General features: G+C 39.0%; 1 protein-coding gene across 1 annotated transcript; it reads right to left on the reverse strand.

The window, feature by feature from the left end:
- Positions 1-4,088: 4,088 nt before the first annotated feature.
- Positions 4,089-21,924, reverse strand: LOC113571591 (RNA-binding protein 6). The gene is made up of 23 exons (XM_027000616.2): positions 21,560-21,924; positions 19,727-19,839; positions 15,994-17,566; positions 15,530-15,619; positions 15,363-15,432; positions 14,057-14,130; positions 10,044-10,118; positions 9,627-9,924; positions 8,883-9,040; positions 8,248-8,348; positions 8,062-8,125; positions 7,877-7,937; positions 7,685-7,749; positions 7,439-7,586; positions 6,728-6,825; positions 6,300-6,596; positions 6,009-6,155; positions 5,797-5,865; positions 5,382-5,624; positions 5,214-5,288; positions 4,963-5,039; positions 4,779-4,830; positions 4,089-4,639 (listed from the first exon to the last, which is right to left on the reverse strand). The coding sequence occupies exons 2-23, from the start codon at positions 19,771-19,773 to the stop codon at positions 4,547-4,549; spliced, it is 3,975 nt and encodes a 1,324-aa protein (XP_026856417.2). The 5' UTR covers positions 19,774-19,839; positions 21,560-21,924; the 3' UTR covers positions 4,089-4,546.
- Between the last annotated feature and the right edge of the window lie 559 nt (positions 21,925-22,483).

Below are 22,483 nucleotides of genomic sequence, written 5' to 3' on the forward strand. Positions count from 1 at the left end.
CCAGAATCTGCTGGATAAAAACAGCCAGAGAATGACATTTCAAATATTGTTCATTTTTGTGACAGATGCCTCTACCTATTAGGAGTGGGGATGGAGGATGGGGAACAGTAACATGTAAAGCACACAAGAGTCAAACCACATGTCAATTTAAATTGCAAATGCTTCTTCAACGAGAGCTATCATTTGGTTTTCGTTTTCTGTCCCTCTAACTGTGCGCTCTTTTGAGGACCACCTCAAGGCTGGCCGAGGACCCCCTCTGGTCTCCGTCTCTCTCAGAGAAAAGGAGCTTTGACTGGGGATAATGAGGCCCCCCGTACAGCCTCCACATACACTCCTGCTGTCTCAGAGAACTCAACAAGCACATGTGATGGATACAAAACCCCCACACCCCCAAAGTCACTCTCCCTGGCCCCCTTCTTTCACCCTACACTCTGAAGGTCTTGGTTTGTGCTGAATCCCCATAATTTGATCTTCTATGAGATAATTAGGAAAGAGGTGCGATATTTGTCTCACCAGGGAGAAAAGGAGATGGAGATGATAGGAGAGATGCAAATGATTATGCAAAGCACACAACAAAGCCAAATGAGCTACATCTCACTGTTATATTCTGTTTACTCAGATATATATATATATATATATATATATATATATATATATATATATATATTTATTTACTTATTTATTTTTTTATTTTTATTTTTTTATTGTGTGAGGTCTTTATATGTGAATAAACCCTTGTAAATACTAACAATTTCTGCCTACTTGGGGAGCTCAGAACTCATTAATTCAATTAGTATAGGGAGAAAAATGCTAATACTACCAAAGAAGAATCAGGTTGCCACAACACATTATAAGGATGTAACCAAAATTGATGACCAAGACTGGAACAGACTAAGGGAGAGACAAGAGACAAGAGACCAGATTCATCGTATGGTCTCGCACTATGGAGGAACCCAAGTCCTATGGTCACTGCTGGGGCATAATGCATGAAGCTGAACTAATGGGTTTTTTTGTTTTTTTTTTACTTTAGTATAGAAAAGCTTAAGTGGCAATTTAATCAGAAAAAAAATGGTAACAGACAACATAGAAGAACATCACACCATGCTAAAGGCAGGAACTAAACTGGTAAAATTATATGAAAGAACAATTCACTGAAGGTGATGGGGAAAATATCACTCTGATTCTGATTCTGTAGCAGCCTTCAACAGTGAGCCCCATGTGTAGAAGAGATGCTAAATTGAGCAGAATGCAGGAGAACAAAATGGTGGGAGCTCATCAGATGACTAAAGTCCTTTTCTCAAAAACACCTTGACCAGAAGAGATGCTAAATTGTTTGCTTTTAGTAATGACTAATTAAATAGCCTGTAAAACTGATCTTTTCCATTATTTCACATTATACACTGTTACCAGCAAAAGTCATCTACACATTAAAGGAAATGCTGAAAAAAATGTAGAAAACCAATACTCATTCTGCAAATCTGTATAGCCTTATTCCACTAAATCAATTAGATGAGATATATCCAGGACTTCACTCTTCTGGACAGAGATCTAAGATGTTGTTCCTGTTATCTGTTAGTGCCATTCTCCCAGTTCGATGGTCCCAGCCTCTGTTGCTCCAGTTACCACAGGAACCAGCATTGCCTTCACCTTCACTTTTCCAGCTCTTCTCTCAGCCCTTGGTATTTCTTGAGCTTCTTGTGTTCCTCGGCTTTGATGTTGCCATCACTTATAAAATGTATTTATTTGGAGAGTAAAAGGGTAGTGGTGGTGGTTGAACTAAACCAAATCAAGAAGGTGGACAGGTTCAAATCTCCACTCCACCCCTTCAGCTTATTTACTTTTCTTTTCCCCCCATTTTGCCTTATCAGTCATTCAGACATGATCACAAAAACAACAGTGTGAAAGTGCACATTCTTCTCATTCAGCAAGCAAAGCAGAATGGATGGAGTGCAACATTTGTATTCGCTGAAGAAATGTTCACTCACTTGTAGCATGATTGGGGGCTTCTCTTGTAGCAGGAATTGGCAATGTATTAGCAAATGACCACCCTTGACCTTTACCCTAACTGCTGTGACTAAAGATCCTGGAGCCTCTGCTCTCTTTGACTTGTAACATGTGTTCATTATGTCACTGCTTCAATTGCTACAAACATGTCAGGGTACAAGTGACCTGCTAAAAACAAGAAACATGAGGCTCATTTAAGGAACATTACCAGACCCTGTTCATAAAACAGTGTTTCATGATTGGCAGAGCCTGAAATATGTTAGTATTTTTGTGCTACCCCTAATTATACTGGGAAATAATACTAAATTTCAAAAAGAAAATACAAGTAATTTACCGGGGACTGCACAAGACCCATCTTGGAGCATTGGTCTTCACTTCCAGCCATGGTGGGCCACCGACTGTGTAGTTCACTACACTAGCAGCATTCTGAGCTCAATTAGGGGAAACACTATACTGCAGAGGCATAGACCTCCAAATCTCAAAAGAACTCCACCTTTAACAGTAAGGAATTCACTGGCTGTGTTAAAAAAATTACAGTAGAATTACATGGCTGTATTTCTTTTTTGTCCAGATTGCAAAGTAAAATACCATTAGTTTGCTTACATCATGATGCCAATGGTCTTTTAATGCAATAGACCTTTTAATGCCAGGTAGTGCACAGCAGAACAGCTCATTACTGACACCCAGAGGAGAAATCAGGAAGACATCAGCTGCTTGGCACTGATATGTGCAGGGGGGTTGGTTTCTCAGTCTGAAAACTGTGGAGCCATATTAAACAGTATATGTTGATCAGAAGTCATTACTTATTGGCACCAAACATAAACAATGACAACATACATGTAAGCTTTTCTTGGGCCCCTGTCTTGTATCCGTTATTTTCATCCTTTTTTGAAAATGAACAAGAAGTACCATCAGCCACTCTAACAGCCTTAATGTGGGTGGCATCTCAAGGGCACTGTGACGATCACTATGACAAAGAATGCTTAAAGTTATCTTACAGCACATCACTGTTGTCCAGCCTTTATCAAGTACAAAAACCAGCAGCCCTACTGTCTAAATGCTCATGCTAAGGTATTAGGGGACCCAGGGGGTGTCAAGAAAACATTGCAAACACCATTCCTCCACCAGCCTGATCTGTTGATACCTGACAAGAAAGGATCTATTAATGCTACTTGTGCCAAATTCTGACCCTCCCATCAGCACAGTGCAACAGAAATCTGGATTCACCAGTCCAGGTGTTTTTCCACTGCTCAATGATTTCTGTGCCGTTTTGTGCACTGGAGTTTTGGATTTATCTCTCCCTTAGACACCAATAGCAATCAAATAGGCTGTCTGCTGTTTTAGCCCATGTTAAGGAACAAGTTGTGGGTTCAGACACATCAGTTGGAGCACCAGCGTTGTATTTGGCTGTAATCTGCTTGACTTTGCACTGCCTATTTGTCAAAATGATTCTGACATATTACCGTCTCTTCTGTCAACATGTTTACAGGCATGGGAGCCTCTTTTGCTGCATGTTGTTCCTCGATCAAACCACTCTTGGTAGACTCTGGACAACCATGCATGAGAAGACCTCATAAGTATAGCAGTTTTTGAAACACTGGCCCAAGCCAGTCCAGCACTTATGACCATACCTCATTCAAAGTTGCTCAGATCACTCAATTTCCCCATTCTAATGTGGATTCACACTCAAACTGATCCACGGAAAACTTGCTAACCTGATTTTATGCTGCACTCTGGAGTCAGGTATCCAAATTTCATAGTGGAAATTTCCAATCTTCAAAAGGACAGTTGTCTCTAATAAAGCAGCCATTCAGTACATGTTAACTCATTACCCAAATATTAGACCATAGTTTTTTTTTTCTGGTCATAGCCACCGCCATCCTGCCCAAGTCACTGATGATAAAAATTCCAATCACACAGTAAATTCAGGTTGTGAGTCTAAGCAGCAGTAGAAAGAAACACCAGAGATGAGGTTGTTCTTTGTTTCCTTGAATGCTGCCGACATTCCTCAACATAGTCATTCAACAATCACTTGAACATCTCTATAGCTAAAAAAAAAATTAAGATCAGACTTAAAAAGCAGATGTTTGCAGTCACATGGAGACAGTTTATTCACACATGGACTACTACAGTTGTGATAGTTTTATGTGAGCTGTGAACTCACACTTGCATTAAAAAAGAAAACGAGAGAGAGAAAAAAAAAACAAAAACAACAACAACAAAAAAAAAAAACCTCACACCACCACATGATAATGTTGAGATCAGGTAAGAAAAAAAAATTAAACGTTTAAAAGCCCTGAACAATAGAGCTACAAAAATGAACTGAGAACTTTTGGCGACTGGGAGAAAATGTATTCTTAACAATTACAGGCACACAGATATAACACAAAATGGGGATCAGTCGAAATGATTCACCAGGAATTGTCTGTTAGCGGACAAAGTAAAGCTTGGAATGAGCTGCCTACAGAAATACTTTCTACTGTGTGTGTCTGCCAGTCCGTGTTTAATCCATTTTTAATCCATTTATCTCCCTTTACGGCAATCATTCCAGTTCTTTAAAACGGGCAAACATAGCCTTTCGTACGGCTTGCTTGTATGTGGCATAGTTCCAGACAACCGGTTCCTTCTTCTTCGGCTGTTTTAGAGGGGGACCAAACAAACAAAAAATACATGAGTACGCAGAGAGGAAAAGATAGTCCAAAAAGGAAACTATAAACTGCAATAATAGGTCATTTGCTTTCTTCAGGGCATGAAACCCATGGGAAGCAGCTCACCTCACTGGTCTCCAGACCTAGACCTGGTCTCTCACTGACTTTGTGTGTGTCCCTATAAAGCACAGAATGATTAGGTCTAAGGTTAGCAGCTGGTCCACAGACATATCTCAAAATAGCCAAAGGCAACCAATTGTGGTGCATCACGCACTAATTGCAGCTAAAAATGGTTCCTTTTAATGTGTACCTGGAACTGCTGCCCCATGTGTTCTGTGGTTTTCGTCTCTTCGCCTCAGGTGGACTGTTAGTCTCCTTCATACTCAGCTAAAACACCAGACTCAGAGTCAGATGACAAAGCCAATGTCAACTAGACTTTGCTTCAGATAACCGATTCAAGAAATAATACTAATTGGCCACTGTTTATAAAGTTGTTATACGTTATAGGGAAAGATGTGATCACACCACTGCACCTTAAAGCACAGAAGTGAAACCGCTTACCTCTTTTTCTTGATTTTCCAAAGCTTCAAGCTCCCTTTTTGATCTTTTAATCTTCTGATGAATCTCCAAATTTTGCTACCAATAAAAAAAGGTGAGTGAATGAAGAGGAAGAAGTCAAAAAAGCAGAAGGTGTTTGTCTATAGGCCACGGAGATGAGCACGCAAGTACCTTGTGCAGGTCTGAGAGCTGCTGGTGGCGGATGAGGGCGTCTTTGTTGGGGAACTGTCTCCTGCACAGTAGGCAGGCCATCTTCTTCCAGTCCGTCAGCCGGTCTTCCTTCTCCTCTGGCTGGCTCTTGGTAGGCCCTTCATGTTTCTCTGGCTTCTCTGGTTTCTCTGTCTTCTCCTCTTCCTCTTCATCGCTGCCTGCAGCATAATCAGCTGCTAGCATTCCCAGAGAGCCCATAGGGCGCTGCCAAGATAGGGTTTGAAAAAAATAGAGGAAGAAGCGCTTTGTAAACAACTCTGATACAGTAATATTTAATGCCAAACATCAAGCTTGGTGAAGTTACTTATGAGAGCTTTTTTTGTGTTTTTTGAGTCTGGGGTGTGACTGTGTGCATATGTGTATATCCAAAGCTCACTTTTGATCCTTTCTCCTCTTTCTTTGGTGGGGCAAGAGGCTTTTTGAATAAGTCATCTCCAACTGTGGCCTATGCAGGCAAAACAAAAGGGGAGAATGAAGTAATTACCACCTACTGGATCACACATTGAGAGACTAAGGGACCAAGGTACTAAGGGATCAAGGGACTAAGGGACCTCTTAAAACAGCTGTAAAAATCAGAGATCCCCTGACCTTCCGCTCAAAGACGGCGAAAGCTGCATCGGCTGCCTTGGAGGCCTTCTTGTCCTCTGCCCCACTCTTGAGGACAGGAGATGGAGCTCGTACACTCTCCTTCTGCCGGTTCTGGATTTTGGCCCAGCGCTCCATGTCTTTCATAATCTGATGATATCCAACATAAGAATTCAACACCAAACACACTGGTTAGTCTGTCAGTCAATTACATGAACACTGGAGTGCAATTAAAAATAAAAGCTTCTTGAGTTTGAGTGCAGTAACAGGTTTAGGACTGATATAGGATTGCACCTTGAATGCTGCCAAACTCCTGGGTTTGTCCTCCTTCTCTTTCTCTTTCTTTTCCAAGCGTGGTGCAGCATCCTCATCCTCCTTCCGCTCTGGCGTTCCATCTGGAGCCACCCGGACTTCCTCGACCAGAGGTATGGCTGGAAGTAGAGCAACCTCAGGCATTGCTGCCCCATCCACAGAAGCACTAGCCTCCATATTCGGCTCATGGACATCTGCACTGGAGCCTTCCACTGGTATGTAGGTTTTCGAGGTGCTGTCCCAGTAGAGGTATTGCTGACTCTGAGCATTGTAGAAATACTAACACACACACACACACACGCATGATATAGCCTTTTTAAAACAATTATAAATTCAATTACTAAGCCCATACCAACAATAATGCTCTCAAGTGCAAGGATCTAAGGACATAAAGCAATACATCAACCTACTCTTGAGTTGGGATCATAGTACAGTGTTGTCTGAGGGTCATAGTAGAACCCAGATGTAGCATCATACAAAAATGCAGACAAATCCGGTGTATCTGAGCCTGAGGAAAAAGACAAAAGAAACCTGAGTAACGTTATTAAACAAAAACATGGGTCTGAAGACTGATAAAGTAACATGCCCTGTAATGACCTTTTCTTTCCTCCCTTTTTTTTTTTTATTATTCCTTCCAGAAATTAAACACACATGGAACACTTCATGCCAGCTCAGCTACGCCTCCCAGTTCAAGTCATTGCTTTTGTTGAAAAAGTGAATACTTCTACTGAACATCCAAGAAACCCTAGGGATAATTTACAACATGTATTCATGTAACTATTTGTTGTGGAATATTTCACAATAATGAAATAAGTATAAATTTCAACCCAATCCATTCAATAATAGGCAATCTGTGATGCTTATAATACACAGGCAGAGAGTTGGAAAAGTGATTAAATTTAGCTGAGAGGGCCATGGTCTAATGAATTTAATAGAAGTTTTCACTTTTTTAAAGAAAATCCATGATGAACTGGAATGCCTAATTAGCATGGAATGACCTATATACAAAAGTCAATATGTAAATAAACAAATAAAAATACAATGACACAAAGGCAACCACCATATGATTTTTAACCCAAACATTTTCTATCAGGTGCACTTCAGACTGAAAGGTATCTTACCATATGTGTAGGCCTCAGATCCCTCTGCAGGGATTGTGAGAACAGGGTCAGGTAAAGGTAAAGGTAAAGGTAAAGGTAAAGCTACAGCCTGGTGCTCTGTGGCCTGCTCCAAGTGCTCCACTACAGGGGTCTCAGAGTACATCACACCCTGCACAGTGCCAGAGAGAGGGCCATGAACCTCCACTTCACAGAAAGCTTAAATGAGACTTGCTTCTAAACAAATGTGTGTGTGTGTGTGAGACTCACGTGTGCTAGGTTTGAGCTCTGGAATGTAACTGAAGCAGAGGAGGAATCTGTCCCAGCTACACACACTGCGTCAGCAGGGGTACACACCCACCCACCCACACACACACGTTATGTTTTGTTCTGCAAATACATGTCGGAGGAAGTAGTTTAATTTCAAAAGCATTTTAAAGGCATGCCCCGCTGGCCCCATACCTTGCATGGCAGGTGAGACACCCAAGACTGTGTGGGAAGGCTGAGAGTAGCACTGCTGCTGCTGTACCAGAGGCAAAATGATAATTTGTAAGATTGTATTGCTTTATCTTGAATGTAATCATTTGATTTCAGATACCAAAATATTTGTTGACTAACAAGAGCTGCCCTTCAGCCAAATTACCAACCTCCATCACATCAGGTGGGTATCCTAAGAGAGACGTGTTGGATTTATCATAGTCCCTCCGGTAGCTGTAAAAACAAACAAATACTATTTTAGTGTTTTTTTAAGAGAAGGAATGAAAGAAAACAAAAACACCACAGATGTAACTAATGAACTCAAGTCTCTGGTTATGTCTGATATTTGAACTCACTTCTGATTCTTTAGAGGCTTGGCTACCTCTGCATATACTCTGACTCCATCAATCATAATAGGCCGAGGTTTGGTCAGCAGCTCCACCAACCGTGTCACATGCTGAAGGATAGTAACGATACAAGGTTGCAAAAGCAGTATATAAAAGGGCCATGGCTAAGTCACGTGTTTCATTTACAGACTGCATATTTATTACACACATGGTGGGTCACCCTCAACAAAGCATCAACACTGACAGGGTATTGGTGAGCTATGTGTACAGAGCTGGTACAGGATTTATCCAGCACAGCAGTGTTACTTTTCTTTTTCCGTGTTACTTCCACACGCACCATATTTAAAATGTATTCATCCATTCAATGTATTTTTAATTTTTATTCTAACTGTGGTCCTGTGGTGAGGAACTTAAAGGACTAGAGGATGGCATCATAATATTATGCATGGCAACAGACTTCCAAAAGGTTTACCTAGGAGTGTGTCTAAAAGTGGCAGGTCTGTGTGTGTGTGTGTGTGTGTGTGTGTGTGTGTGTGTGTGTGTGTGTGAGTGAGAGAGAGACTAGAGCCTGATTAGATTAATAAAAAAAATAATAAAAAAAAAACAACAAACAAATGACAACTACAATTTAAAAAGGACTCTACCTCATGGGAATCCATATCGACAAAGCAAAAGCATTTGGATCCAGGTGCTTTCCCTTTGACCAGACGGACATTACGTTCATCAAGGTAAGCGAAGGGATCCAGCACCTTCAAGATTGTCTCCACCGTAGTGGTGGGTAGAATGTTCTTAATGATCATTGCTAATAGGACAAGGCAAAGAACAAAAAATGGTAAAACATTAGCTCTTAACAGTTTGACATGCTTTTGCTTTTTTGCCAAAAAATAAAAAAAAAACCCTCCAATGTCAAAGAACAGTTTAATCAGCATTAAAAGCATTAACTTAATGCAGTTTAATCAGCATTAACTTAATGCAGTTGAATGAGTGAACTAGAACCTCGGCGATTAATTGTGAAGGAGTCAATGAAAACTTGCAGGATGTCCCTGTCTTATTACTTGGTACGCTGGACAAGCACGATGCCTTACCAGTCCTGCTTTCTTGCCAAATCCACATATTGCAGCTCATATGTTCCAGTGGAAAGTGATGACATGCATTAATAATAATCCATTAACATTCAGACAACCCCAGAGCAGTAAAACATGATCAGGTCAATAACATTTATAAGCTTTCTGTTCTTTATCAATTCTCAACATAAAATGCAATTAACAGATGTTGGTGAATTTCAAGTGTTGGTGAATTTAAAATGACATTGGCAGTAAGTTAGTTTTTCCAAAGAAAAAAAAAATGTCTCTAAACACTTGCAGCATATCAACAAAGCTTTTACTCACTCTTACTCTCTTTGAAAATCGGATCGGAGTGCTGTAGGTTGTGCTGGGAAACTCTCTGGCTGGCCCAGTCCTCAGTCTGCTTCTCGGCCTCCTGCTGCTGTAACTGCTTGTCAACCTGCTGTTGCCAGGCCTCAGGAGTCAAAGTGGAACTTCTCTGCCACACACCCTGAGAGTCAGGGTCACTGGATGGCTTGGAGTGGCCTTCCTCCTTCGCGCTCAGGGGTTTCAGCAGGACTGGACTTGGTAGCAGGCCATCCTGGCTTGTTGGAAGGACTTTAGGTGGCAGATCCTGATGTTTCTGTCCAAAGTTAACATTTTTTCCTATTCAACTTCAAGTGGAGCCATCTGACATCCATCCACCACATATCCATTAAACCATTAATCTACCATCTTGGTACACAAAAAGGAAAAGTTTACCTGTTCTTCTTTCACATTTCTCTCTGGCTGAATATACTTCAACAGAGCAGTCTTGCTACCAACTTTAACAGACCCCTGTAAAAGAGGAACAGTAAGTGACCATAATCTTGTCAATGACTATTTTTCCCCCCCTACATATGTGTCTGGGTAAGGCCTGTTCCAGAATGCATCAGGTCTGGCTCTTTAAAAAGCCATGAACAAGGACACATTACGAAGGGGAGGCAGCTGTCACAGGATTTGGGATCCTTCTTTAAAAAATAATGATAATTAAAAAACAAAACAAAACAAACAAACAAAAAAAAACCCCCAACAACACACCAACTTTAAAAAAAAACCAAACAAAAGAAAAAAACAAAACAAAAAAAACCCCCAAACCCCAGCCCTTCTGACATTTTAGGAAATTAATATCCCATTAGTGTAATTGCCATTTCTTGTCTCTATTGGACAAGACACATCATCAAGCATAAACTGAATGAGGAGCATATGAAGACCTGTGTAAATTAATAGTGTGAAGACGGTATGGAGGAAATGAGCTAACCGATTCACGCTGTAACGAGACAAGCAAGCGGTCATGAAATCTGACGCCATGTTTAAAGTATCAAATTTCTGGCTTTGCATGAGACCATCATAGAATTCAAGAAAGAAAATTAAGAAAGAAAAAAGTCTGGGAGGTAGGAGACAGTTGACAGTTGGGTTATATCCAAGGGGAATGAAAGCTCCAGGCATAATATACATAAAAAGGCATTATAATCTATAAACCTAGAACTTTGCAAAGAAATATGATCATTTTTTAGAAATCCATATGTATTCTTTTCAGAACATTAACTGTTATGAGATCTGCAGATAATTGAGCTTGTGTGACCTTAAATTAGACTTTGTTTAAAAATCTAAACGTGTACTTCTAGGATATGACATTATGATGTGGCTCACGCAGGTGTATTAAATTATGCAGACTAAAAAGTGATAACACTAGTTATGTATCTTTCTCAGATATCTGAGAATATGTTGTTCACCCTTGAAAGGGAAATATCAAAGGACAGGGCACAGATTGATCATTTCAAAACTAAAAAAATGAACAATTAAGACAAATTCACATTATGAATTTCCATTTGAAATTTTCTCTCAGAACATAACATTCTGATGCGGTCCTTTTTTCTATGAACAGCTTTAAAACTTTTTTAGGCACCAAAAGACCTAAGCACTATGGCCTTGGTTTAACTTTTCAAAACTCCTTTTGAACATGCATGCCTAAAGAACACAATTATTCAGGCTCATTTTCCTCTGGTGTACACACCCTAAAAACAGAAGCATGGAGTGCAGCATGTCATGTGCTCCACATAGCAATACATTTGTAAAATATCCCAAACCTGCTTTTGCAATGTTCTAGGATACAATTGACTGACTCTGGCTCCTCAAGTCCCCTTAAAGGTTTATATGTCTGATTGCCCTAATGAAGCCACTGCAACATGTTAACTTTAATCATCCTGTTCCTACCTGATTCTGACTCTATGGTGAACAAAACACTACTAAGCATTCAAATATTAAATAAAACATATGATAGCCATTACAAACGATTCTAAAAATAATTGTTTATTCATTCAATCAGTCTATTAAATTAATTTACTTTTTGCATTTGATGCATTTGTTTATTAAGATAAAATTTAAAAATAAATAAAAAAAAAAAACAAAAGGCAACTGTAAGGCTGTATGTATATAAGAATGCTACTACATTAACCCTATTTTGGCCAATTGCAATAATAAATAAACAAACAAAACGCTGACCTGTACTTCAAAATGTAGGCTTTAAACACTCCTAGTTCCCTGTATCCAAATCAACCATTTCCAAAGTGCCCAAATGTCAGAAAAACTCCTTAGAAATCTTTAAACCTTCCACATAAAAGAACAAAATGCCTATTTTACTGCTAGCTCAACAAAACAGTAGTCTACTTCAATCAATATTTTAAATGACGACAGTTTAAACAGTGCAATCAACCAAGAAGCATTTGATTTACCCATTATAGCATTGTACTGCAGTAAAATATGAAACTGTGTATTATAGTGATTGTTCCAGCAAGGTTAGCCTGCAATACCATTATTTCATTGCTGACATGTAACGAAGATTTGAGGAAGGTGTAGCCTGCCAGTAAAATATATGAATCACCCCAAACCTAACAGTTCTAATTTTAATCCTTTTGTAACAAGCAACAGACAGAGCTCAAAGATGGAACCAACTGGACACTGAGCTCACCTTGAAAGAATACTTGTATGTACCATGCATACCTTTTGTCCCACAAGATAAATTCAGTACCTATTCACTTCACTTAAACTCTTAACACTCAAAATGTCTCAAGACAGGCAAAAGGTTGACTAAACAAAGATGCATGAATGGAAAGTTAATAAAAAGGATCTCAGTACCACGAGACAGACATTTCTAGATAGGTGACCAGATAAAAGTAACTTGCCTTTCTTTCACCATTTTGCCCTGTGCCTTTTGCTACAACCATTGCCCTGTGCCTTTTGCCCAAACCCTTGTTACTGCAATTACTAAACAAGAAGATAGAAACATTATAAGAACACTACACATTTAGTGGTTTGCTAGCAGATGTTAAAACTAGTAGACAAATTGTTAAAGAAAATCCCTATAGGTTGATACTTGTCCAGCTAACAGGAACCATGAGGACATGTATAATTTCAGCGACCATGTGTAAAAGAACCATCACCACCAAAACTTTAAAACACACTTCACATCAGTATCAAAAATATGGGGGGGAAGAACAGCCTTAGCTTTGGAAAAATGTTAAATTCACTCATTATAAGTATAAAACCAAATAATATAGTTACATACAAAACCAACAGATCTCAAACTGAACCCTTAAGGAAACATACTGAGAAACAACGATCAAGCCATTCAGGGCAAACAAGAAAAGCAGAATTCCACGTGGTTAAAGGCAATGGTTAACAAGTCCTAACTCAAAAGGAGAAAACCAGGCTGATTCAAGTCTGTGGTGGCGGCAAAGGACAAGAATAAACCAATAACGAAGGCCGAGTTCACCAGTGCACTTTGTACCATGACAATACTTTTGAAATACAGAGTGAGGTCAGAAAAAGTGACAGAATTGCAAAGAATCAAAATGCTGGTTATTAAAACGATGAAAGCGAACAAGAAGTTGAACAAGAAACTGGCAGGATATGTAAAGAATGACTGGTACCACAGTACTACAAAGAAAAAAAGCAGCACATCACTGCAAGCAGGAAGGCTTCAGCCACAGATGGTTCAGAAATCAAATGTAGTGCCAGTTTAAGATAGGAAAAAACAAGATATAGATATTAATCCCAGGAAGTCCATTGCCAGATGACATCCAGTAGCCATTTACCATTTTTTCCATGGTAAACTTCAAAGAAGTTAGGAAAAATTATAATGAAATTTCTTACTTGTAGCCCAGCTAAGCCACAATTTCTACCAAAAAAGATAAAGTCTAATACATAATGTTAAAAAACAAATAAATAGTTGACAAGATGCCAACATTTAAGAAATCGAAAAAATGGGATACAATATCCGTTTATGAACGACATTACCTTGAACAGTTCTGCGTCAAATCTTATTTGTTCGGTACAGTGTTTGTGAGCAAAAAACTTGCAATATCAAATAAAAAACTGTCGTTTCCATGTCATGCACATTTACCAACTCATCCAAGTTCTGAAAAGTAATGGCAAATCTAAATCTCATTTTATTTATATATATATATATATATATATATATATATATATATATATATATATATATATATATATATATATATATATATATATATATATATGACTGCTGCTTATAATTATATTAAATTTCAGAGATTGTAAAAGCTCTTAATAACTCTAACTTAATCATGTAGCGAAATATGACTTTTCCCTTCCATCCCATTTGCTGTCAACCACCCATTTTATCCTTGGCCCTGCCCCAGCCCAAGCCTTCTTCTTTTGAAGACAGCCGCTGTAGAGGGACAAGGATGGGCCACCTGGTTGGACTCCATGAAGTGGACAGCATCCTCGAGGTTTAAAAACTCCACATAGGCCGTATCGGAGCTGTAACCTGGGGACAGCATTTGAAATACAGATGGGTTTGCGTTAGTTAATGCCAGTCAAAATAAGAATCGTGAAGAAAAAAAAACTTTCGAATCACGGAAGTTATAATAGCGACTTGTTGTTTAATGTACATATACTTGGGGTGTCCATCAGTACTGCGCGAGTAAATTTGCTTTCAGTATATGCAATTGCACAAGGAACTGTTACAGCTCATACCTTTCAACATACCCAAAATAAATGTATTAGGATATTTTCCTTGTGTTCATCATGTCTGATGGGTGCTTGAATCAGTGCAATATATGATGGATTACTAGACTGCAGCTCACTATAGCCGGCAGAAATACACACGTACAATGTGTGAGTTAATTAAAAATTTCTACTGTAATCTAAACAGCATTCAAGTCTCCAAAATTCAACATGAAATACACCTTATATATGCTCGCTACCTGAATGGTCTGTTGTTGAAAACCACAAAATTGACCAAAACCTCATTGCAACATGAAAAGCGATCTGTTTGTATATGCAAACAGAAATCCCTTTGACTCAAACAAGCCTGCAAGTTCTATTATGTAAAGTTGCCAGTTTCAGAGGTTTTTGGTATTCTGGAGCAGACACAATGGAGAAGACGATATGAAACCATGTTTTCATGTTTAAAATCACTTAATGTGTGACCCAAAACAAAAATTCACATAAAGTAGTATTAAGTTTATGCTTTGGTACAGGCCCCACTTTGCCTTTGGTCAAGCAAAAAACATGGAACCATTTCCAGTATATATATTAAAAGTATACGGAGTGGGAAATTATTCACATAAATCGATAGCTAACGATTCACAGCTGAACCAAAAAGAGGCCACACGTGACACCCGTACACCTTACTAAGAAGCAGGGATGTCACATAGGTGTTTTGGCTACAATAAAAAGAATTGTTGATAAAGGGAACCATGTTAGGACATTCTGAGTAGGGTATTGGAAGGTCTTAACCCACAAGCCATTTTAAGATGGAAGGTGCTCAGGGAGAACTGCACAAGTTCCAGCACAAGAACACAAAGGATGGACAGGGAACCATTTGTTTTAACAAGAAACTAGCACAAAGAAAACCAATCAGCATTTTTTTGAAGTCTCTGTCTCTAAGGCACAGAAAACAGTGTCAAAAGAAAGAACAAGGATGAGCGTAGGATTCAAATAGCGAAAAGCGAAATGTTGCGAATTCTACAGAAGTTTCCAAATGCAAAATCTCACCTGGAACAACATCCCTTATCTTCATTCCTTGCATTGGCACTCCATCACGAATGGCAAAGGCATCCAGTATCTAAGAAAGAAAACTTTTTTCTAATTAGAATCTATAACACTGTCCTCTACTGTACTCTGTTACAAATATCAAGATTGACATTAAAAATCTAGCATACCTGCTGCATTGTAGCAGTTTTAGGAATTCCAGAAATGGCAATGGTATTTGAGACTTTATCCTGAACACCAGCACTCCTGTAATCCTGGTCCTTTGGTGTAGAATGTACAGAATTGTTCAACACCAAACTTCATATTGTAACAAAAATAATGATTGCTGTCAGTCAAGAACCAGCCAGTTAAACTTCCTTTGTTAAGCGTAAATGCAATTACTTACAAAGACCAAGGAAAATAAACCCCCCAAAACAAACAAAATGCTGTAAAAGTAACTCATTTTTTTCCATAAATTTGTTCAAGATATCTTCAATAAAAGGTCCAAGCTTGTAATTCTCCAGGTATACATAAATCTCTACTCTATATTAGAAATAGTACTACATGCATGGAAGAAAAGATAAATATACTACATATAAAATATTACTATGAACTTCCAGGACAAATAGCACAGACATAAGACTTATTCTCTGACCTGCGAACTAGAGTCATTTGGTCTTTCAGGTGCAGTCAATTTAGATTCTTTCAAATTTTTTTCTGCCCCTTGAAGATCACCAAGGATGTAGTCATATTTTCGCCCTGAACTCGTCCTATAGTCAATGTCTCTGTAGTCCTGGTCTTGTCTTTCTCCTCTGTTACTCTGAGGGTCCCTGGGTGCTGGTGGCAGATTCCCTTTCTTGGGGCCCTGCTCAAGAGGCATATCCTTAGATCCCTTAAAGGTTCCTTGATCAGTCAAGATTTGGTTTGGCAGACTCTTTTCTGGAATGAATGAATGTCTTCCACTTAATGGTAGAGTGTTTTCAGGCTTTTCATCTCTTGACCAGACCTGACCATCACTGTCTCTGCATGGATTTTTTAGTGCTGGAGCCAATGGCAAGAGTGGTGGTTTCTGAATAGTTTGAGGTGCATCTCTAGCTGGAAAATCTGTAGGAATATTCTTGTCCCAGTTTGGTACAGTAGAACCTTCTCTTTCTGGTCGAGAAAAGACAAAGGTCCCACGATCTTTTCCTGGTAATACGACAGGTGGTCGATCTATATCTTTAAATTGGGAAGGCTCTCCTAACTCACCTTCCTTGCCACGTCCAGGTAGAAATCGTTCTTTCATATCTCTGGGGAAAGACGAACTATTCATCATTGGTGAAAAACCATCGCGATCACGCATGCCATGCTTGCGCCACTCCTCTGAGAGTGATTTGTTCTCATCTCCTCTAAACTCTGCTGGGTTTTCATTTGGCTCAGGGAACTCCCTGTCCCTTAGAGTTGGTTCACCTACTCTAAGCATAGCTTTCTCTGGATCACGGCATTCTAGAGGCATGTCAGGTCTTGCCCTGACATCCATAGGAGTGCCATTATTGTCTCGAAACATTTGAGGAGATCGGTCCCTAAAATCACCTGAGGATCCCATACGATTTCTAAAATCCATATCTGATTCAAACCTTCCTCTAGAATTCAAAGGAGGTGCAAAGCCTCGTCTCTCAAAGTCCATCCCTGATCTTTCACGTGTAGGCATGTCTCCTCTGAAGCCATTAACATCATTCCTGCCTATTTGTTGCCTCTCTTTTTCTCTTAAATTGTCATTTCTGTCCATAGGCTCCATAGGAAGTCTTCTCCTAATATCCATAGGAGACATACCGAAGCCAGGCATGTCCATTCGAAATCTGTCCCTCTCTCTCATGTCCATAAATTGATCTTCAGAACCCCTCATGTTCCTAGCCTGCATGTTTCTGCCACCCATATCCATAGGTGGCCTACCCTGACCCATAAAACCGGGAGGATTTTGTGGGTTGTTTCTGAACTCCATGTCAAAACGTCTTCTAAAGTTCATGTCAACTTCATTTCCAGGCCTTAAGAAGTCTCGGGGAGGGTCTCGTCCTCTGTCAAGAGGACCCATGTTTCGTGCCATCATATCAGGTGGACAATCAAATCTCCTCATATCCATAGGTGGTCTGTCCTGAGGCCCTGCTCCCATGTTCATGCCATCTCGTCCTCTAAAGCCAGGCATTGGTGGTCCACCTCTTCCTTCAAACATCTCCCCTCGAGGATCCCCACTGCAATGACAAGTGGCTTCATCACAAACTGTGTTTTTGGAAATGTCTATCAAAATTTACTTTTTCAAAAATGCAAATAGATTACATGCATGATATAAAGCTTGTCTGCAACAACCCAGGTCTTGTCAAGCTGTAAAATGAAGTTGAGGTTAGTGGCAAACTGGCAATAACAACGCCTGAATAAATGTTTTTTTTTTGCACAATAGCACCTTCTGAATTTACAAAATGCTCTCACAAGATTGGAAACACAGCAGTACCTGTGTTCAGTTAAGTTATGTAGAATTAATTTTCTAACAGATAACAGCTCTTTCTATTTGGGTTAAATCCGAAATGGAATGTGAAAACAGAACTTCAGTAATGTGTTTGGTTTCTTTATGAAGGGTTTCTAACAACTACCGTATATTAAAATGACATTTTAGAGGCAGGGTTGTCCTTAATAAGAGAAGTACATCTAGGGACCTCAAATTTAGACTGGACTAAAATTTACTAGTGATTCACAGTAGTGATGACTACTTAATTCCAAACTGCCATTGATTAGCCCATACCCAACAAATACCGAAAGATCTACCAGTCATGACCTTTAAGACATGTAGACATGATGTATTATTCAGATAAATAATTTTTCATTTTTATACATAAAATAGAATAAAAAGAACATGGCTTGGAATAAACAACTTGTGTCTAACTGACCAGAACATCACCAACATGTGTAAGTACTATTTACTAATTATGGCAGCTACTCTCCAAGCACAGGAATTGCAAACTCTTTGGCAGATCAACTGCAGCTGAGCAAAGATGAGATAATCACTGACAAGATAGTGAATATTTGGAAAAACCTAATCTCCAATACAGATGACCAAATACTGGAAAAAACATCATTTGGAAACTTGACAACCAAGTACCTGGGCCTTTTTAATGTTTTTATGCATTTGACGCAGTAGAACAATAGGTTAATGCAAGGATTTCCTGCGCAGATAATAGTGAGGTGGTTCATGCAAACATCAACGCCATTCAAAAACAGTGCAGACAGGGTGTTGCTTAATACTCCACGTGCACTAATTTTGAATGGCACTGAGGACAGCATGAGATGTGACAGGTCAGCTCTATATTAAAAAAATAAAAATAAAGGCCACAGAGATACAGCTCTGAAGAGCATGCTCACCATGCCCATTAAAAATCACACATAGGTCTGTCCATATGAATATACAGAAAATAGTTTTAATCAATAGCACTTTCCAAAACCTTTTTTAGTTATCCAAAGCTGTTTTCATGTGGACAGAGGGCCAAAGTGTAGAGAAAATCTCTCTACATTTTCAAAAACATCCATGTTTGTTTGTTCAAGCAGGCCTGTGTTTATTAGTATACATTCCACCCAGATAAACATTTTGCTGTGTACCTTATCGCTTGAGCCAATGCTGCTCATTATATTTGCTAAACTAAAACAGATTTAGTGATGTTTTGACTTCTGACTACAATTTTAATATATCACCATGCTGCATTTGTGAGTGCAGTATCTGTGTTTTCTATCAGATCCTCATGCCTGACTTCCATGACACAATGCCAGGCAAGCTCAGAATTACACAATCTTACAATAAACCATCTTTTAGATAACAAAAGGGGCTAAATCTGTGGATCATTAATGACTTTATACTGTAGTGTCCACTACAGCCATTTTACCTCTTTCAATCACATGACTGAAAAGGAAGGCCATTAAGTCATTAATCAATAACATGATAGTTGCAATCTATTGTTGCAGCCCTAAACCTAAATAGAATGAGCTAATTGAGGTCTCATCTCACTTGCTACAAAATGTTACACCATTAGCATAGCTATTTTAAACATTAAGAAAAGTGTTTCCTTTATTTTTAAAACAGTCTAATTGCTAAGTGCAGGCTACAATTCAGGGAATGTGTGTGTGTTTGAGCTGTATTCTCACTTTGGATATTTTTAGACAGAACCAAAAAAGCTGATTTTTACTTGCATATATGAACCTGCTATTACCTAGGTCAGTATTTTCCAGTGTTAATTGTGGGGTATTATATACCCATTTTAAATACATGTTACTGAGGAACTCAGTCATATGTCATCAAAGAGAGAACATTAAAAAGTGCATTCAAAGGAAATTACAATGTTTTGGCATTGTGACATATGATTCCTTACCGAAATGGCATTCCTCCGCGTGGACCAGATCTTGACCCGTTCCACATGATGATCCACCTTCTATTGGAACTCACCTTTAGCTTACACAACCCTCGAGTATACAGTTTGTTTACCTGCAAACATGCTAATATTATTATTATTTTATTTTTTTATTATCCCCCCCGCCTAAGTCCATAAACATTCCAACTCTTCAGTCTAACAAATGTAATGCTCACAATTTGTATGATGGCAATTGACCGTGTTTTAGCCTAACATTTACAGCTACATGTTAAACAAACAAGCAATTACACTTAGTCATCTGTCTGTTAATGACCTATAGTACCACAGGCACTCAAACTAGGTCCCAGCAACTATGTACACCTTTACTTTGAAGCAATGATGGGTTAAAAGGGTTTAGACTTAGCTTCATTTATAAAATCTCTTATTGGGCAGCTTAAAACTGCTGCATGCGCGCGCACACACACACACACACACACACACAAAAAAAAAAAAAAAGATATGGGGACATCACATGCTACAATTACATTTTCACGCCCAATGAAGATTAGTTACTATAACTAACAAATGAATGAAGTTGAACATTACTGATTAGATTTCAGATTTCAGTTCAATGCATGTATATTTCTTCCAGGGTAGGCTTTCATATTGTTCCACAGTGAAATGGGGCAACTCAAGTGACAGTTGTCATTACTGAAGGAGACTACCTAAAACACATTTGCCTTTAGGCCCAATATGTTGTCTTCTCTCATAACACCCTATAGGCTAGCCTATAAATGTTAGCTTGTTGTTTTTAAAAACATGACTCGAGTAACAAAGTTACTTTTCATGGGTGCAGTGAAATATATAGTGGATCAATACTGCATGGTGTACTTTCCATTACAAACATTGCTACATTATAGCTAGCCTAACCCAGCGTTAGATAAGTTAGCCTATATCCATCCATTTTAGTTGGAGTTTTCCTTCTTAGACACGCTGCCGTGACTATAACAAAACCTAGCTAAAATAGCTAACCTAGGTTAGCGAAATTCGAATTGCTTCGCTTCTAGTGAATGTATTTTCAAGAAATATATGCCAGGTAACGTGATTAAGCAACAATACATGTAATGTTAAGTTATCTGTCTAGCTAGCTATCCAGTAATGTAGTTAGCTAAGCTAACTATCATAGCTAGACTATCTAGCAAGTATAGTGACGTACAATGAAGCAGCTAACGTTACTGGGCTAGCATTGTCTCGACCAATATGTTTGCTTGTATGTTACGTTAATTTCTTAACATTTAGCTAGATAATGTATCAACTTGCAAACGAAGCCCCGAATGGTAATGTTAACTAACTAGCTAGCTAATAGATCTGTGTTTATAATTTGCTAGAACATCTTGCTGGAACTGTAACCTAGACAGCTAGCCAGCTAACCAGCGATATCAAAGATAGCTAAACTAGCTAGTTAGCTTTAGTTACGTACTCAGCTAACGTTAATCAACTAGTGCCAAGTCAAACACCACCAAGTGCAGAGATACTAGATACCAACATAAATTAGATAACTGACAGACGTAAAGGTGTCAACCAACTATACATTACATTATATAGCTAGCCAGCCGGCCAGTTGGCAGAATTAAAACTTTGGAGCCAACCCAACTGAACAGTTAGCCAGACCGCTTGCTAGGTAGCTAGCTCACAAACATTCATGGCCCCTAACTAGCTAGCTAAATTGGTTATAATTATTATCCACGGATAATACATTTCTATTCAATCGTTACTGGCAGTATCGTCCCTCGGGAATCGGGGGGGGGGAAAAAGTGACCTTAATCTCATGAGAAGATGCATTAATCAACTCACCCTGGATCCAGGTTATAGTATCTATTTAGCAGGCGAACGGAAAGAAGCCGACTAAAAACGCTCCAGTTCCGGTGCAAGAACACTGTTGAAGCGAGATCCACGCTGGAGCAAGTTCAGCACATAAACATTTCAGTTAGCTGACATCACGCACAAGCAGGTCAGAAAGATGTGTGTGGCCAATCTTTAGATGCGAAGTTCTTCATGGAACTGGGTTGTAAATCGCTCACATAATCAGTCTTAGTAAGCAGTTGTGCCGTTGCGGTGACACGGTGATGCCTCACATCAATACTGTCCTTGTTAAAGAAAGTATCCTAGTTAAAATGTTTGATAAGCAAACTGGACAAATACTGCAGCTATTTTCGTCACGTGCATAATATGCATTTTAATACTAAGTTTATGTAGACAGCTATGCAAGCCAGCTAGCTAAAATTAAAGGTGGTATGTTGGTTGGGTTGGAACAGGTTACTGGCTGCTAGCTAACAAATTGTTTACAACAAAGCAAAGCAAAACAAAGCAGAAGAGTTTACGACAGCATGGCAGTATGAATCCATGTAGCTAACTTTAGAGTTAGATATTGAAATCGAGTCTAACAGAACCTTTAAAGTGTGGACGCAGAGTATGAGTAAAACTGAGCATAGGCGATGAAACTTAATGCCTCGCCGTTACACATTTTCGTTACACCGCTTTTTCCAGCAGTGTGTGTATGTGTGTGTGTGTGTGTGTGTGTATATATATATATATATATATATATATATATAATTTCATTTTTATTTTTTGCCATTGTGACATACCAGAGGACTGGCTTTTGATACAATCAGTAGTTATGCCAATCCTGGTAAAATTACAACACCTTTTAATTAACTTTTTGTAACGTATTCATACCAAAACGTAGATAAACAACTTATCAATGCCTGCAACATCTGT

The sequence above is a fragment of the Electrophorus electricus genome, chromosome 3, assembly GCF_013358815.1.
Source record: "Electrophorus electricus isolate fEleEle1 chromosome 3, fEleEle1.pri, whole genome shotgun sequence".
In the NCBI taxonomy this organism is placed as follows: domain Eukaryota; kingdom Metazoa; phylum Chordata; class Actinopteri; order Gymnotiformes; family Gymnotidae; genus Electrophorus; species Electrophorus electricus.

Coding starts and splice junctions, on each gene's coding strand:
- LOC113571591 (XM_027000616.2), bottom strand. CDS start 19,773: ATGTGGAACGGGTCAAGATCTGGTCCACGCGGAGGAATGCCATTTCG. Junction 14,131..15,362: donor GATAAGGGATGTTGTTCCAG/GTGAGATTTTGC, acceptor TGCTGTCCCCAG/GTTACAGCTCCGATACGGCC. Junction 6,597..6,727: donor ACTATGATCCCAACTCAAGA/GTAGGTTGATGT, acceptor TGTGTGTGTTAG/TATTTCTACAATGCTCAGAG.